An 18,676-nucleotide genomic window follows, 5' to 3' on the forward strand; every position below is an offset into this window, starting at 1 on the left:
ATCCATGTTTTTGACCTTGGCCATTCTTACAGGTGAAAATGGAATCTCAGAGTTGTTTTGATTTGCATTTCTCTGATGACTAAGGGTGTTGAACATTTCCTTAAGTGTCTTTCAGCCATTTTAGATTCCTCTGTTGAGAGTTCTCTATTTAGGTATCTACTCCATTTTTTATTGGATTAATTGATTAGCAATTTCTTGAGTGCTTTGTATATTTTGGAGATAAGACCTCTGTCTGATGTGGGGTTAGTGAAGATCTTTTCCCATTCTGTAACCTGTTGTTTTGTCTTGTTGACCGTGTCCTTTGCTTTATAGAAACTTTTCAGTTTCAGGAGGTCCCATTTATTAATTGTTTCTCTCAGTGTCTGTGCTGCAGGGGTTCTATTTAGAAAGTGGCCTCTTGTGCCAATGCGTTCAAGTTCACCTCCCACTTTCTTTTCTATAAGGTTCAGTGTGGCTGGATTTATGTTGAGATCTTTCATCCATTTGGACCAGAGTGTTGTGCACGGTGATAGATAAAGGTCTATTTTCATTCTTCTACATGTTGATATCCAGTTATGCCAGCATCCTTTGTTAAATATGCTTTCTATTTCCCCATTTGATATCTTTTGCTTCTTTGTCAAAAATCAGGTGTTCAAAGGTGTGTGGATTAATATCCGGGTCTTTGATTTGGTTCCATTGATCCTCCTGTCTATTTTTGTATCAGTACCAGACTGTTTTCAGTACTGTAGCTCTGTAGTAGAGTTTGAAGTCAGGGATTATGATGCCTCCAGAAGCTCTTTTATCATACAAGATTGTTTTGGCTATCCTGGGTTTTTTGCTTTTCCTTGTGAAGATAAGTACTATTCTTTCAAGGTCTGTGAAGAATTTGCTGAGATTTTGATAGGCATTGCATTGAATCTGTAGATTGCTTTTGGTAAGATTGCCATTTTACTATGTTAATTCTACTGACCAAAGAGCAAGGGAGATTGTTGTATCTTCTGATGTCTTATTCAATTTCTTTCTTCAAAGATTTAAAGTTCTTGCCATACAAGTCTTCCACTTGTTTGGTTAGAGTTATTCTGAGCTATTTTATGCTATTTGTGGCTCTTGTGAAGGGTAATTTTTCTCTCCCTTTTTTAAACCCCATTTATCATCTCTGTACAGGAAGGCTGTAGTAAGAGCTGCGGGCCTCTTTTCATAGCCTGACTCCTGGCTGCCTGGCTAGCTTATGCCCCGAAACAACAACACACAAATCATATTCTTTTAAACACTGCCTGGCCCATTATCTCTAGCCCCCACCGGCCAATTCTCACACCTGGACCAGTCCATTTCTAATAATGTGTGTAGCACCCCAAGATGGGCTTACCAGGAAGATTCTAGCCTATGTCCATCCTAGGTTGGAGTTTCATCACATCTGCCCTGGAGAGGGGAGCATGGTGTTTGAGCTCACTTCCTCTTCCTCCCAGCATTTTGTTCTGTTTACTCTGCCTATCTAAATTTTAACCTATCAGGGCCAAGGCAGTTTATTTAACCAATGACCTTTCTCCATCAGAGGGCTACTAATGTTTTTGAGTTTATCTTGTATCCTGCTACATTACTGAAAATGTTTATGATTTGTAGAAGTTCCATGGTAGAATTTTTTGGGTTGCTTATGTAAACTGTCATATCATCAGCCAATAATGAGAGTTTGACTTCTTTTCCGATTTGTATCCCCTTGATCTCCTTTTGGTGTCTTATTGCTCTAGCTAAGACCTCAAGAACTATATATCATAGATATGGAGAAGGTTATGGACAACCTTGTCTTGTTCTTAGTTTCAGTGGGTTAGCTGTGAGTTTCACTTCATTTAGTTTGAGTTTGCCTGTTGGCTTGCTGTATATTGCTTTTATTATGGTTAGGTATGCTCCTTGTATCTCTGTTCTCTCCAAGACATTTATTATGAAGGGATGTTGTTTTTTGTTGAAAGCTTTTTTGGTAACCAAAATTCAAATTCAGACCATGGATGAGTATATACTATACTATTAAGCACTGTATAACACCTTCTTTACTAGTCCAAGTAGCATTTTGAATTGTTCCAAAATAATGATGTCCAGTATCCTATGACTAAACCATCTCTGTAGCACCAAGAAATGAAGCCCGAGGAAGGAAAGAGATGTTTTAACTCACATCTGATGAAGATGGGATTGAGACCAGATCTTCTCATTCCAAATATTATGGTTTTAATTTAGCATTAGGATAATAGGAACATTTCTCTTTCAAAGACAAAGAAAATCCTTCTGTCTACATGGAGATTTCCTTAATTCTTTTTTTATTCAGAAATTGTGTTAGCTGAGTCAGCCACCCGTGTCTCATTTCCAGCCTCCTATTATATGAGACCATGCGGTGTCAAAGTCTTGTTACTACTCATAATTCCTCACTGAGGATCCTCATCATATGAACAGGTGTCCAAAGCTCAGACCTGTCAATAACTTTCTATGATTACATAGCAAGTAAGTGTGAGGACCCAAATGATTACTGAAGGGATCTTAGAGAAGACGGGCTTACAGTGATCTTTACTACTTTAAAGGAGATCTTTATTTACTCAAAGAGATTTTCTTGAAAAGACTTGCATTGACAAGTGTCACAAATATGGATATGCGAAATCAAATCTGTGTCACCGTCTTTTCCTTTCAAAGACACCTCTTATATCTGCTCTAATGGATATATCAGAGATGCCAAACAAATGGAAAATTTCCTTCTGTGAGCTCTGGGTATTCTCCACCTAAAATACACCAGCCAGACAAGATGACATCATTCAGATTGCACACGTCCTCAGGGAATGATTAACATGCTCACTGTGAGTGAATCACCTTCCTTTGGATGTCAGAATCAGGCAGGATCAAATCTAATAAACATTGATAGGCCGGAAAGGATGCTAATGTGTTCAAGGAGGTCAAACAAGTCCACTGCCTGAAGCAGAGGCAGTAGAAACTCAGTTTTGTTTCTCCTCTGAATAACCTTGAAACTTCACCTTTTACTTTTAATGTATTTTGAGATATTCAGGAAATAGAAAAAATAAATAATAACACAGAGAAGTAAATATATCTCTGGATGAAACTGAAATGATTTCATCGTTTCTTCCTCTACTCAGTCTTAAGAATTGTAAAGAACCACCACTGTGTACCAGATACATGCCACTGGGGAGCGTGGTGCCAAACATGAAATCATTTCGAGAGTCACACCAGTTCTAGGAACTTGATTTGTGGCTTAAATGGTGGCTCTGTGGTTGCAATGCTCCCTTACAAAAGGTAGCATTTCTGAAGAAAAACTGTTTCCTTTGTTTACTGTGTTTGTTTTGCTCATAAGAATATAGAACATTTATAGTTACCAGGTCTATAAATCTTCATGGAGTCTAAAATATCTGGTTTGGTCTATCTTTCCCCTTCTAGCTAGAAGTATCAGCATCTGCATTCTACTGTTCAGTCCTAGGAATGCATCCCTTTTTCCTTTTGAAACTTTTGTTTTCTTTTTCTTTATTTTCCCATTATATATTACATCCTGATTGTAGTTTCACCTCCCTTCTCTCCTCACCGTTTCTCATTGCCACCTCCTTTCTTCCTCAAACCCATGCCTCCTTTCCCTTCAGAAAGGGCAGGCCTCCCAGGAATATCAACCAAACATGGCATATCAAGTTACAAGACTAGGTATTATCCCCTCATATTAAGGCTGGGTGAGGCAATCCAATAGGAGGAAAAGGGTCCAAAAAAAGCAGGCAAAGGAGTCAGAGGCACCTGCTCCCACTGTGAGCAGTTCCACAAGAACATCAAGCTACACAACCCTAACATATATGCAGAAGACCTAGCTCAAACTTTTCCAGGCTCCTTGATTGTCACTTCAGTCTCTGTGAGCCCCTATGAGCCCTGCTAAGTTGGTTCTGTGAACCATTTTCTTGTGATATCCTTGAACCCTCTGGTGCTCTGATTTTTCTCCCTCATCTGTAAAATTCCTAGAGCTCCACCTAGTGTTTGGCTGTAGTCTCTGCATTTGCTCCCATAAATTGCTGGGTGAAGCCTCTCTGATGACAATTATGAGGGACTCTAAGGCTCCAATCTACGAGATAGCAGGGTGTCATTAGGGATTATTTCATTGATCTCTCTCTCTCTCTCTCTCTCTCTCTCTCTTTTTCCCCCTCCCCTTTGTCCCTCCCCCCTCCCCCTCTCCCTCTCTCTCTCTTGTTTGGTTCTATCCTAGGTCTTTGGGATACCCAGACTCTGTTTCCTGGCTATCCAGGCAGTGCATGGGCTCCCTCTCGTGGCATGGGTCTCAAGTCGCACCACTCATTGGCTGGCTACTCCCACAAATTCTGTACCACCTTTATCACAGCATAACTTGCAGGCAGGACAAAATGTAGCTCAAAGGTTTTGTGGCTGGGTTGGTGTCCTAATCCTTCCACTGGAATCTTTGCCTGGTTACAGAAGACGTCTTGTTCGGGCTCTGTATCCCCCATCACTAGGAGACTTTGCTAGGGTCACCCATATGGAGAGGTAGGTTTCTACTCTCCCCTAAATGCCCCTCAATCTCAGTAATCTCTTCCAGTATTCTGTCCTCCCACCCCCATACCCGATCCCTTCTGTTGGGGATATCAGCAGTACAAGGCACCTATCCAAACATAATAAAGGCAATTTACAGCAAGCTTATAGGTAACATGAAATTAAGTGTAGAGAAACTCAAAGTAATTCCACAAATCAGAAACAAAACAAGTCTGTCTACTCTTTTCATATCCGTTCAATGCAGTACTTGATGTTCTAGCTAGAGCAATAAGACAATTAGAGAAGATCAAGGATATACAAATTTGAAAGGAAGAAGTTAAAGTATTGCTATTTGTAGATGATATGATAGTATACATAAGCAACCCCAAAATTTCTACCAGGGAACTCTGCAGTTGATAATACAAGGAGAGTCCATCAACCAGTAATAACTGGGCTACTTTAATCTTATTCCCTGACCTTAAAGAGTTCTGCATTCAGCTATGTGCCTTTCTAAAACTTTAGATTGTCTTCTGGGGTTTTTCAACTCAAAGTTATTTAAGAAAACCATCTTAGTCTAACTTTCTTATTTTTAAAGCTTGGTTTCAGCCGTGATGCACTACAAGACCTGTGAACACATCTCCCAACAATAAGGTTAAAAGAATTTAAACCAGCTGGGCTACGGAGACTCAACTGTTAGTCATTACCTTGAGCTACAACCCATGCTGCTCCTTAGGTGAAACTCAGACCCTGGCTGTGAAACACATCCTTTTATTTATTTTTATTTATCAAAACTCTATGTAAGATATGATTATTATTATTCTTATTATAAAATTAGTACAACATGGAGGGTCATCTTCTTGAAAATCCAAAGGTAAACATGCCCAGTAGAACAGGATGCTTTCAAGAAATAGACAAACTATATTGTAGGCAGTGGAGATATCCCTACGTCTACTCACACCATGCTAGAGACCAGAGAAAGATAGCCACAGCAAACATGTAAAGGCACAGCAGAAACAAGAGACATTCTGGGACCTGCAGTCCCGTGGCCTTGCCTTAATGAGATGGGCCCATCAGAGCATTCCCTTCTGCTGGGCTGATACCTGCAACTTGAATTGCATCTCGCTGCTTCTTTGGCCAACCACAGTTTGCAGACTTTAATAACACTGACTGATTTCCACCCAGCTCCTCATCCATCCTCCTTATTCTCCTCCTCAGTCACCCTTCAGCTCTTCCATAACTATGGCTCCTGTAACTCCCTTGATCTCTTTCCTCAATATTCCCACAGCTGATTTCACTTCCTTCCTTGATTTCCCACATTTTAAACTCACAATCTTCTCATGCCCTTATTTGGGATAAAACTTGCCCCTAGAGCTCCCTGCCTTTCCTTGCCATCCCTGAACACATGGCCCTCTACTCTCCATTATCCTCATGAACTTATCAAGGATTTTTCTTTTTTCTTTCTTCATTTCCTTTTGGATTTTAATCTTAACAATTTTCCCCTCCCTCCTCCTCCCAGTCTCTCCCCCATCTCCTCTCTTATCCAACTCATGCACTGCTCCTTGCCAAGCCAAGATGGACAGGCCATCAAAATCCCTGCATCTCAAAAATGTCTGTCAGATATTCGAGGCCTGTAGGTCAAAATTGGATGCTCCAAAATAATGAAGTTTGGGTAACTGTCCAGGCATCCAGATGTACCTGTCATTAGATAACATTTCCCCCTTCTGGGGTCCTTGATGGAGTTAAGGTCTAAATAATTAGACTTAAAGTTCTCCTTAGAGGAAAGGACACAGCTAACCTGAGTTTTCTGGTATAACTAAATTTTATGACAATGTCTTGGATGTTATAGAAACTTCTGAGAGAAAAAATAGTTTATGAAGTGATTTTTTAAAATGATGTTTAAATAAATAAATAAAATATTTAATAAAAACTGCAGTGAAAATTGTGATTCATCATTGGAAATCAAAGTCAAAATCATGAAGTCTTTCAGTATATTTAGTACATAAAAGTGTAAGTATAAAGAAGACTAAAATTATTTGTTTTCTTTAATTTAACTCTTTTACATCCATTAGGCAGTGTCCCTCCCTGTTCTGCTCCTACTCCCTCCCCATCATTCCCTCTGTACCCCCATTCATCTCTCCTCTGCTTCTGTTCAGAAAGGGGCAGGCCTCACGTGGATATAAAGAGAGCATGGTATATCAACTTGTGCCAACTAAATATTTTGAAATCATATCTATTATTTATTTATTGATAATTTCATGTGTAGAGTCTAACTTTATTACTTCATTCCTGATTCCTACACTGATTACTGAATTATTGCAGCACAATTCTTTCCTTTTAATTCTTAAGGGGGACCTCTCAGCTAAATTGGAAATGCCCATGTGCGATCGTGTGGTTCCATCCAGTGGACAAAGAGCAACATTGCAGCTATTGTCTAACCAGGAAGGAAAGGTATTAGCTTCAACAAAGAAAACTATATACATAGAGTAAGAACAATATTGAGAGATATTTGATTATGCTGTGCAGAGACATGTCACTGTGATTGGTTTAGTAAAAGGACAAGTGGCGAATAGCTAGGCAGGTGTATAGCAGGAACTTCTGGAAAAAGAGCTCTGATAAGAAGAAAGAGTCGTCAGTCAGAAGCAGAGGAAACAGGAAGGGAAATACAGAGTAAAGGTAACTGAGCCAAAGGAAAATCTGTCTACAGTAACCAGAATATTTTGTAGTAAGACATCTTTTGTCAAAAAGAGAAAAGGAATAGAACCTGTTAACTGACAGCGTATACAGCCCTATCAGAATGTGGTGTTCCATTCTGAACAGAAGTGGGGACGGAGAGGCAATTCTAAAGTGGCCCGAAGAATCCAAAACCAGAGAAGAGGCACAGCTCAAGTTTAAAACAAAACTGAACTGAACGCCTGCTCTCTGAGAGCTTCGTCTCTTCCCACGGAGTGAACATATATGAATAAACACGAAAAGGCTGTTTTCTGTTTGTCAATGTTAGCCTCAAGATCATTGTGATATCACAGATAAACAGCAGTTTCTTAAAGACACTGGCTTGAAGGTGGATTAGTTGTCTATAAAACTGTCCAGGCATCCAGATGTACCTGTCATTAGGTAACATTTCACCCTTCTGGGGTTTGATGGAGTTAAGGACTAAATAATCAGACTTGAAGTTCTCCTTAGAGAAAGGACCCAGCTAAACTGAGTTTTCTGGTATAACTAAATTTTATGATAATGTTGGATGTTATAGAAATTTCTGAGAGAGAAGTATTGTTTATGCATTGATTTTTTAAATGATGTTTATTAAATACATTTTAATACAGCAATGAAAATTATGATTCCTCATTAGAAAGCAAAGTCAAAATCATGAAGTCTTTTAGTGTATTTAGTACATAAAAGTGTAAGTATAAAGAAGACTAAAATTATTTGTTTTCTTTAATTTAATTATTTTACATCCATATGGCAGTGTCCCTCCCTCCTTTCCTCCTACTCCCTCCCCATCATCCTCTCTGTACCCCCATTCATCCCTCCTCTGTTTCTGTTCAGAAAGGGGCAGGCCTCACATGGGTATAAGGAAAGCGTGGCATATCAACTTGTGGCAAATATGAAATATTTTGTAACTCTATTTTTTTTATTTATTTATTCATTGAGAATTTCTTGTGTGCAGTCTAACTTTATTATTTCATTCCTGATTCCCCCACTGATTGCTGATTTATTGGGTACCACAGCACAATTCCCTCCCAACTGCATGTCCTTTTAATTCTTAAGGTGAACCTCTCAGCTCAATTGGAAATGCCCATGTGCGATCGTGTGGTGCCATCTAGTGGACGAAGAACAACATTGCAGCTATTGTCTAACTAGGAAGGAAAGGTATTAGCTTCAACAAAGGAAATTATATACAGTAGGAACAATATTGAGAGATATTTGATTATGCTGTGCAAAGACATGTCACTGTGATTGGTTTAGTAAAAGGATGAGTGGCGAATAGCTAGGCAGGAGTATAGCAAGAACTTCTGGAAAAAGAGCTCTGAGAAGAAGAAAGAGTCGTCAGTCAGAAGCAGAGGAAACAGGAAGGGAAATACAGAGTAAAGGTAACTGAGCCTTGTAAAAGACTGCAGATTTTAAAATACGGGTTAAGTTTCAAGAAAATGTTAGGAACAACCCTAAACCTAAAATGAGACCAAACTTTCACAATTAATAATAAGTCTCCATTTCATTATCTAAGGCTGGCAGTCCAAAGGAAAATCTGTCTACAGTAACCAGAATATTTTGTAGTAAGACATCTTTTGTCAAAAAGAGAAAAGGAATAGAACCTGTTAACTGACAGCGTATACAGCCCTATCAGAATGTGGTGTTCCATTCTGAACAGAAGTGGGGAGGGAGAGGCAATTCTAAAGTGGCCCGAAGAATCCAAAACTAGAGAAGAGGCACAGCTCAAGTTTAAAACACAAATGAACTGAACGCCTGCTTTCTGAGAGCTTCGTCTCTTCCCATGGAGTGAATCTTTATGAATAAACACGAAAAGGCTGTTTTCTGTTTGTCAATGTTAGCCCCAAGATCATTGTGATGTTCCAAACAAACACCAGTTTCTTAAAGACACTGACTTGACGGTGGATTTGTTGTCTATATAATCTCAGAAAGAGAGCCACCTCTTAAACATAAAATAATCACAAACTTCAATATCAAATAGTCTTTAAATTGCAGAAACACTCCTATACTCACAGGGTCTTTATATTTTAAAGGACTTAATTAGAGTCTGAAATGTATTTTCTAAAGAAAACTATACCTAGTTTATCTTGCCTGGTATTTTCCAATAATGTATTGACATGACAGTTCCTTTTTTTGTCACTTACCTGGCTTAAGATGCTGACATTGGACAAGAATGTGAAGCAGTGAGAAAGGAGGTTTGAGAAATTTAAGTGTGTGAATAAATAAATCTCTGTGTGTCTACAAATATATAAGGATGGAAATTGTGGATTGTGTCCATTAGAAGGGTGCATACATTAAGTACTATCAGGTGTGTAGAACCTTTTCAATGTTGAGATTGGCTGTATGAAGAGGTCATGTTTATTGTGGAGTAGATTATAAGGAGAGATCACTATACATACAGCTGCATCTGGAGCAAGAGAACAGAAAATAATAATAATTCAAGATGATCACAAAAACAGAAATATTTATAATGCTTATTATCATAAAATTCACAGTATAGAAGCCCAATAATATTTTAGTAAGAGAGTAAATGAGTATCACAAGATAATAAACATGATTAATTCACCCCAAGAATGGCCTAAGAAGTTCTGAGAAGAGGGTAGTGGGGCAGTGGGATGTATTTGAGATATCCCTTGTAAAAGACCTTGCAATATCATATCACAGAACTCAGAAACATAAGAGAGAATACTATTCAATCACCATCATGTCCCTGAGTACAGTGAGAGTAAACTGACATGAGTCATCCTTGAAGAAGATGTGGAGATCTCTGTAAGGCATACAGAAGTAGGGTCATTAAGTTTCTGAGGCTTCCATAATATTAACTGGACTTTTAAGCCAATGGTGATGTATGTAGTAGTTTTACGTAGCTGAAGTATGGGTAGTACTTAAAGAAGTTCAGGAGAATAACTTCTAGTGGCCTTTTATACAGTGAGGAGGTTTATCATGGGCCTAACACGTAAGTTTAATGTGATGGTGTAATCACCAGAGGGTAAGAACAGGTTTGGGGTTCTGAGTGTTTAGTCTGTGACAGCTTAGATCATTAGTCCTAGTTATAATACATCGAAACAGTGAATGAGCCTATTTCTCTAGCAGGGGTTGTTAAGAACAAGGTTGTACTCTAAAGGACTTCAATGAAACTGAGTTGACTTTGGGACATGGAAGTGATGCAAGATCAAAAAAAATGAAATAAGTAAAAAGGAAAATAAATTTTACAGATAATCTTTAATTATAATAGACAATAGAGTAAGGAAAAGTCATAATTATATGAACACATAGGTTCCAGCATGTCTGTCTCTGGTTGTGGCTCCATGGTGTCCCACTGACTCTTCCTTCTTTCTCCCAGCCTTCAGTTTAGTTTTCCCCATCTGCCTCTTTCTCTTCTGCTCTGCACAGGCCCAAGACCAGTTTCTTTATTAACCAACGGTAATCATGGCACACAGAGGGGAATCCCAAATCAGTGTTTCAGCTCCATCTTCTGAAAGTAGCCCATGTTCAATTTGATGGAAAATATCCCCAAATCAAAGTCTACAGGTGTACCTGAGACTAGTCTACTATTCAACTTGGGCTTTTAAATTACTCTTAAAAATAATTATTAATATTATTTTATGTAATTATAAGATTTAATGTCTAGCGAGTATGTTATTTCAGAAACTAAACATTTTTATGGGAGAATAATGTAAAGTAGAGGAATATCATGGGTAAACAGAATTCCATAGTGCTTTAGAGCTGGCTTTATAGTTTGGCACACATGATGTTCCTAGTATGCCAGTTAAGATTCGTATCTCACTACAATTTTTACATTGAATATATATTTATGTATGCATAAATAATGCATAAGGAACACTTGTAGTACAGTCTTTTATAATTAGCAGGACATCAAAGTGGACTAAGATCTATGCACAAAAGAATGATCCATTACCAGCAAAGTGAACTTCTGCTTTGGGACTCATCATGGAAAAAGATTCAAATAACAAATAATTGGTGTTTCTTGGGTGAATTTTATTGGTATTTGTGGCATTACTGGAAAATGCTTAACAGCATTCACATGTGTGGCAGTGGAGGTTTCATTTCAGGTGATTTATATATTGATATCTGTGTCCATGAAATGTTTAGAATCCTGAACTATGTTCACTGTCCTCTGAAACATTCATTTTATATTCTCCAGATGCACCCAGTGGGAGGAGTGATAATGGTACCTGCGCATTTCTTAAATGGCAGTTACCCTCGCATCCATGATGACCAGCATGTATAAAAAAAAGAGAGGAAGCAAATAGCTTCTATCCTGTATTATCTTATTAATCTACTATAATGAATATCTGATCTGATCCTGTGTTGACATTGTAACCCAGCTCTTTAGAATGCTATGGACCTAATGGGGGCATTGGTAGACTACAATATGGCCCACACTATGGTTACAGAGATAGAGGTTGGAATCAGATATCGTGGCTCATTAATGACTTGAACTTATTATTTGTTTTCATTTTATATTTTTTGAGACGAGTTTGACACTGTAGCTCAGGCTGGTATGGAAGTGACTCACCCAATTCATGAGCACATGCTTCTCGTGGTCCCTAATTGTGCCCTTAGTTATAGAACTGAAGCTTCTGGGAATCTCAAGGAAGTAGAAGTTCTCAACTCTGAAGAGCCTCCAAGGGATTAATTTGTTTCTTCACAAACTTTTATCAACTCTTCAGCTCCTTCAGGTATAATTAGTTGCTGAAGCCTGCTGCAGAGCCAAAAAGCCTGGCGCATATCAGAAGCAGAAGACTGGTGGCTGACCTCAGAGAATAGAGGACTAATTAGTCCCTTCTTTCCCTGGAGACGAATGTATCAGAGAACATTTTCTTCTGAGCTCAGAGGCTGTTGTCTGAGTTACGGATGGCTGGTGGGAACAACTAATCGTTTCTCCATTTATAGTAGTATCACATGTATAATTCTGCAACTTGCTTTTTTATTCATAACAATGCATTTTGGAACCTTTTCCAATGTGCACACATATTCATTATTTGTGTGTGTGTATTTTCAAGTAACCTCTATTTTACTTAATTATTTTTCTTTTATTATTATTTTATTATTATTAATTATTTTTCTTTTATTTTTGAGAGTATAATAACATCACATCATTTCCCCCTTCCCTGTTCTTCCCCTCAAAACCTCACATATAACCCCTTGTTCTACAAATTCCTGTCCTCTTTTTTTGTGAATTGTTATTATATAGATGTATACACATATATAGACCTCAGTCTGTACACTGTTACTTGTATTATGCTTTCAGGCCTGACCGTTTGGTGTGCTCCTTCCAGGAGAGGACTATTTCGCCCACTCTTAGGATTCCTTAGTTGCCTGTAGTTCTTTCTGTATGGTTGATAAGACAACACCTACTTTTTAATATTTACAAATATTTTATCTTATGCACATCATTAAGTATGTGTGTGCGTACATTTATATATTTATATATTTTGTGGTAGGGGATATACATTAGTTTAGTCAGTATGAATGTTAAAGGCATTTCCTTCAAAAAATCAAAGCAGAACTACCAGATTATCCAGCTGTGCAACTCTTGGGACTGTGCCCAAAGGAATCTAAATCCTTATAAAAGAGAGAGATTTGCATGCCTGTGTATTTGCTGTGTGGTTCACAATACCCACGGTGTAGAAACAGCTTAGGTTTTTGTCACAGATAAATGGGTGCAAGGGAGAAAGACAGAGATGAGGGGACAGGGAGATGAGTGGGACCAGAATGAATGATGTGAAATCCACAAATAATCAATAAAAAGTTAATAAACAAAACTCTGTCATGTGTGTATATCACATATATAAAGAGGAATCAAAATATATATAGTGAGAGGCAGGCGTAGATATCACATTTTTCTGCACCCATTTATCTGTGACAAAAACCTAAGCTGTTTCCCCTACCACAAAAGTATGATACAGAAGGAGGAGGACAGAGGGATGAATAACACCAAAATAACAACTGTGCTGCTGAAAAGTTCAAAATAAGCAGGCTCTTTTACCCTGCACTATAATGTCTTGAATAATTCTTCATTGTCTTAAGATTTACTGTTTTAATGATTATTTGTTTGTTTGTCTTTTCCAAAGACTTGAAAGTCTCAGAAGAAGAGAAAATAGATGGTACAATTAGTGTTGGATAAGCACAGTTAAACAAAAATTCAGAAGAATCTTTGGTGGTGGCATAGAACATCTTTGTAAAAATTCACAATTTTAAAAGTATTATTTTGGTATTTTTTATCTCTCCTTCCTCCTTCTCCTTCTATATCAGACCTCCTATCTTCTCAGTTCATATAAGAGCATGAACAAGGCAAGTGGATGGCCCTGGAACTGTGACAGGCTGTTTGCTCTAGCACTTGGGGCTTTTGAAGCTTCTCTGTACTTCAACAACACCTGCCTCTGAGAAGCAAGTATCTGCAAACACTAACAAATGCCCACAGAGCACAACATAAAACCACTTACTCAATGCTTCCTTAAGCACAAAGAACAACCAGAATTTCTTACATTCACTTACAAAGGTGTGCTTCATGAGTCATCAAATTGTGTTCTAACTTTTAAAAGGAGTGATGTACTTAAAGGCAAGACATTCATTTCCATTAAGATGCGAAAGTATATTCTAGTACAAATGTAAAACTACATTCAGTAGACTCTACTTTGTCTACACTTTCAGGTGTCACAGTCCCAGTTATCCGTGGCTAACCTCAGCCTCCAAACAATCAGTGGGAAATTTCAGAAGTAAGAATTGTAGGTTATAGTCCTCACGTTGTTTGACTGCATCCTCCTAAGGACACGAATGCCCACTTTTCCAGTCTTGTCGCTCTGTACGCCTCTCAACTCGCAGTCTGATACTGTGCCAAGCCCACAGCCTGGCACCCAGCTCTTCCATTGCAGGAACTCTTATTTGCCCCATTGTGTTCCTAAAGAACAATAGTCATGCTGCAAAGGAGTTGCCAGGATAAAGAACCTGGAGTGTAGAGCAACTCTGTGCTGTGTGACAGATCCATGGAGCAAACAAAGAAAATCAAATCAAATAAAATACCTCACAATCACCTGTTTTATCTACCTTCTACTCACTGGGGTATATTAAACACTGTGAAAACATGAGCTAGTTTAAGCAAACATAAACATAACATGTATTTTTGAGAAAGGAAAAATTAGTTTGAAATAATAAAAACACATCTGAAATTCAGTGACCTGTCTTCACGTTAGTAGATTAGTTTAAGAACTAAGATTTAAGGAAAACTGAAGTACAGGGCAAGTTACCTCGTAAAGTGCCGTGATTAAATTTCTACTACAATTCTTACTAGATTTTTTCTTAGAAAGAAAGAAAAAGAAAAGAAAACCTTACTAAAAACAAAAGCCATTTCAATAAGCACCAAAACCAAGACATATTTGTAATTTGTTTGTGGTCTCTCAGTTCTCTGGTTGTCTCCAAAACTTCCTTATGGCATTTTTCATCTCTGCATTCCTTAATGTGTAGACAATGGGGTTCAGCATGGGGGTGATGACTGTGTAGAACACGGCCACAAGCTTGTCCAAAGTGTAGGTAGAGGAAGGTCTCATGTAAATAAAAGTGCCAGGCCCAAAGAACAAGAGGACCACCGTAAAGTGGGAGGCACAGGTGGAGAGGGCCTTGCGCCTCCCCTCTGCAGAATGGTTCCTCAAGTTCACAAGGATGGTGATATAGGAAGTCACCAAAATAAGGAGAGAGATAATAGAGATTAAACCACTGTTGGCCATCACAATAACCCCTTCCATAAAGGTGTCAGTGCAGGCAAGTTTAAATAATGGCTGGAGGTCACAGAAGTAGTGGTCAATTACATTGGGACCACAGAAGGGCAATGGAATGGTGATGAGGATCTGGATGGTGGAGTGAATGAGGCCCCCCAGCCAGGAGCCAGCTACCAGCATGTGACACACTTGACGACTCATGATGTTCATGTAATGGAGAGGTTTGCAGATGGCCACATAGCGATCATAGGCCATCACCACAAGCAGAATGACTTCAACAACTCCAAATAAATGGGAGAAAAATATCTGAGCCAGGCAGCCCTTCAGAGAGATGGTTTTAATCTTTACAAGTAAGTCAGTGATGAATTTAGGGACAATGGTAGAGGAGTAACAAATCTCCACCAGGGACAAGGAGCTGAGGAAAAAGTACATAGGAGAACGCAGACTCTTACTGATGTTGACTGTCATAACAATGAGGCCATTGCCCAGCACTGTGGCCAGGTACACAGGAAGGAAAAGTACAAAGCACACCTTCTGTACTTTTTGATCTTGGAAAAGGCCAGTGAAAATTAACTCAGTGACATTATTTTCATTGGCCATGGAGTCAGCTCAAGTGTGTTGGACATCAAATAGAATGAAGGCTAGAAAAAAAGCCAAAAATTTTTAGCACAAATTAATTATACTAAAAGCATTCTAGAAAGAACAAACTGTTTTACTATACGTTAAAATGTAACTCAAAATAAGTCCTTCTAACTTTCAGCCAGGTATTTTTCTAATTTATCACAAGGAATTCTGAAGTTAAGATTTCAAGATATATTATAAGCAGATAGATGATAGATGCATATACAGAAACACAGATCATGTGTTTGTATTATATTCATTGCATTTAATAAGTCTTCCTTTTGAGTCATCTCTTGGATACTGTGCTGGTTGGAATTCTTTATATCCTTTTTTTCTTCAGAGAAGTACTACATCTGTAGTATAGACTTTGTAATTAATAAAGAGTACACATTTGCTAGCTCATGATTCTACAAGTTGGGAAGTACAAAGCAAACTCAGACTCAATGTGTAGTGACATGGCAGACATTATATGATGAGACAGACAAACATGACAAGGAAAGCTCCCTTTGACATGCAGTCTTCAAGTCTGCAGAGTGATACACGTGCAGAATAAGCTGTGGTGATTCAGTTACAACCAGAGATCCAACTTCCAAAACCATAAACTCACCAGGAAACAAAGCTACACTTTCGCAAGAAATAATTTTCCTGTTGTTTCTGTCATTTCTCAATGTCTTCCATGATGTTTTCTCTCTCAGTTGTCCCAGTCCTCACTGTACCAAAGCAAAATCCTCTACATCTTGCCACAAGAAATATGTTTCTACAACAAATGTTCACATCTCTGAGAGTGTGGAACTAACTATATTTTCCACCCTGTTCCACAATCGTTTCCCACCATCAACCACCAAATCTACTGAGAGACGTTCATTCCAAAGAAACAGAGAAATTTCAAAATAGCTAAGTGGAATTAGGTGAGTGAAGCAATAGAGAGTGGATTCCATAGAGAAAAGAGATGCTGAAAAGGGAAAGGTTATGTTCCCAGACACAATAGTGATGGGGTATATATGAACTCACAGAAACTGACAGCATGTGCAAGACCTGCACAAAATCAAGATAGACAAAATCCCGGCATGGAAAAGGACCAGTGGATGAAAAAAATCCCACCACAGACAAAAGACCTATTTGTAACTGATACCCACTGAGAGAGAGAAAAATCAGTTTTCTCCCATAGAGTGACACTCTATGTATATCAACCATACTCCAAGTTCACCCAATGCCCAGAATTAATGAGGCAACACAAAACAGACTCTATATTAGGAATGGGGTCTTGTGGAATTTATGGTAGTTTGGGGTTAGGTGGGTTTATTACTGTTGTTGTTTGGTTGTTTAGTTAATTTTTGTTTTGGTTAGCTAATTTATTTTGGAAGAAAAAGAACAAAGTTGGATGGGTATGGAGATGGAGAATGTGGGAGTAGGGTACTGGAAAAGAATATGTTTAAAATATGCTATAGAGATGACTACTTTGCATTGGTATGGATCTTGATTTATTGATAGAAATTTAAGGTCAATTTTGTTATATGTATATTTCTTCTCTTGTTTAAGGTACGATGTGTTTGTGAAGCTCATTTAAAAATGCAATGCATAATTAAAAATTATGAAACAATAGTCATTTATAATAATGAAACTTTTAGTCCTATTAGTTAGGTTTTCTAGATATATAGAGATATATTTCTGATGAATAGGTATTTTTCAAATCTTTCAAAGACCTAGGAATATTGCATTTAAAATGTTTTAAAAATTTAGGATGGTTTATGACAGTGAGACATGTCTGTTTCTGGCAGCACCAATTAATTCAGAGGTTGATTGCACTGTATGAAATGTATTAAATAAGTAAATAAATAAATTCAAAAGCAATAAGAACAGATTATAGGACCAAAAATGCTATTTTGAAAAGATTATTTATTCCTTCCAGTTGGGATGAAGCCTAGAAACATTAAACCCTACACAGTTCTCCTCCTGTCCCTGACTAATGTGTGAGTTTGAAACACTTATTCTAAATTCATGTGCAAGAAGATATTTTTAAATCGGGTTTAAACAGAATGAAAATGGCTAGTTAATGGGGGGGTGTGTTTCCTTAATTCAGGGATTAATCCTTGTCAGGGTTATTTGTAATATACATAATCTTCCATCTCTCTTATCATCTTTGTCAGCAATAAAGGTGTTTTCCGCTGTCTCAAAAGTTTTAGTTCTTATCACTTCATCTTTCATAAAGAGAGCTACCAGGAAAATTATAAATTCTTCTAACTTAATACTAATTATTGTCATAATCTAAGGTCCCTCAGCAATTTACAACCTGTGACCCGCGAGCTTCTTCTTAGCCTTGCTCAAGTCAGAGTTCTCTCCCCAGCACACAGGCTCACACTGCTCATTCCCAAAAAAGATCCTCACTTAGCCAAAATTCCCTCACTTGTCCCCTCCATCCCTAGCCATCTTGTAAGCCTATTCAAATACTCTTTATTCAATGAGATTTTTCTGAAAACGACACCACTAAAAATGTAACTTCGCTTCTCTGAGCACTAAATACATACTAAAATACGCAAAGATTTCTTTGTTCCCACAAAACAAATGCTCATGCTTTCTGGAGTTCAAGGTTATTCCAGGATTGCTCTTAGTCAGTTTGTTCCCTTATCGTCAGTTCCCAAATAGACATAACATAGCAGTTGCCTAACACCAGGCATTTTCTCTTCCCTCTCTGCTCTGTAATCTTTCACTCTACATTGCAATGAGTTTTCACTACTTTCTCATGCCTTCCTGTCCTTATGACATGTTACCATTCTTAACAACTAGCATGCTATTTTGTCATTGCAGTGTCCATGTTACAGCTTCCAATAAAAGCATACTATTGGATCTAAGCATAGGGAGACTGTGGAGAAGGCGCAGAATGGGTGCTGCTGGCTTTTGCAGCCTTCCAAGTCTGAGATTGGAGCACAGGACAGTCTGGCCTCGACAAGTTTCGCAGCCCTACAAAGTTCATCAAGGTTTATTCTTTGAACAAGGCTATGAACATGAAACATTCCATGTTTCTTAAGTTGGTGCATACTCCAAGCTGAAGCTATGGGTTGGCTGTCCTAGGTCTCCTGGAATCTCTTGAGAGAGCTGTGAGTCCCCTCTCTGCCTAGGCCCGTCCG

General features: G+C 38.3%; 1 protein-coding gene across 1 annotated transcript; it reads right to left on the reverse strand.

Annotated features, from left to right (window-relative positions):
- Positions 1-14,612: 14,612 nt before the first annotated feature.
- Positions 14,613-15,530, reverse strand: LOC142832853 (olfactory receptor 4B13-like). The gene has a single exon (XM_075943636.1). It carries the CDS (start codon positions 15,528-15,530, stop codon positions 14,613-14,615), a length of 918 nt encoding a protein of 305 aa, XP_075799751.1.
- Positions 15,531-18,676: the final 3,146 nt, after the last annotated feature.

This window comes from Microtus pennsylvanicus, chromosome 12 (assembly GCF_037038515.1).
Source record: "Microtus pennsylvanicus isolate mMicPen1 chromosome 12, mMicPen1.hap1, whole genome shotgun sequence".
NCBI lineage: Eukaryota > Metazoa > Chordata > Mammalia > Rodentia > Cricetidae > Microtus > Microtus pennsylvanicus.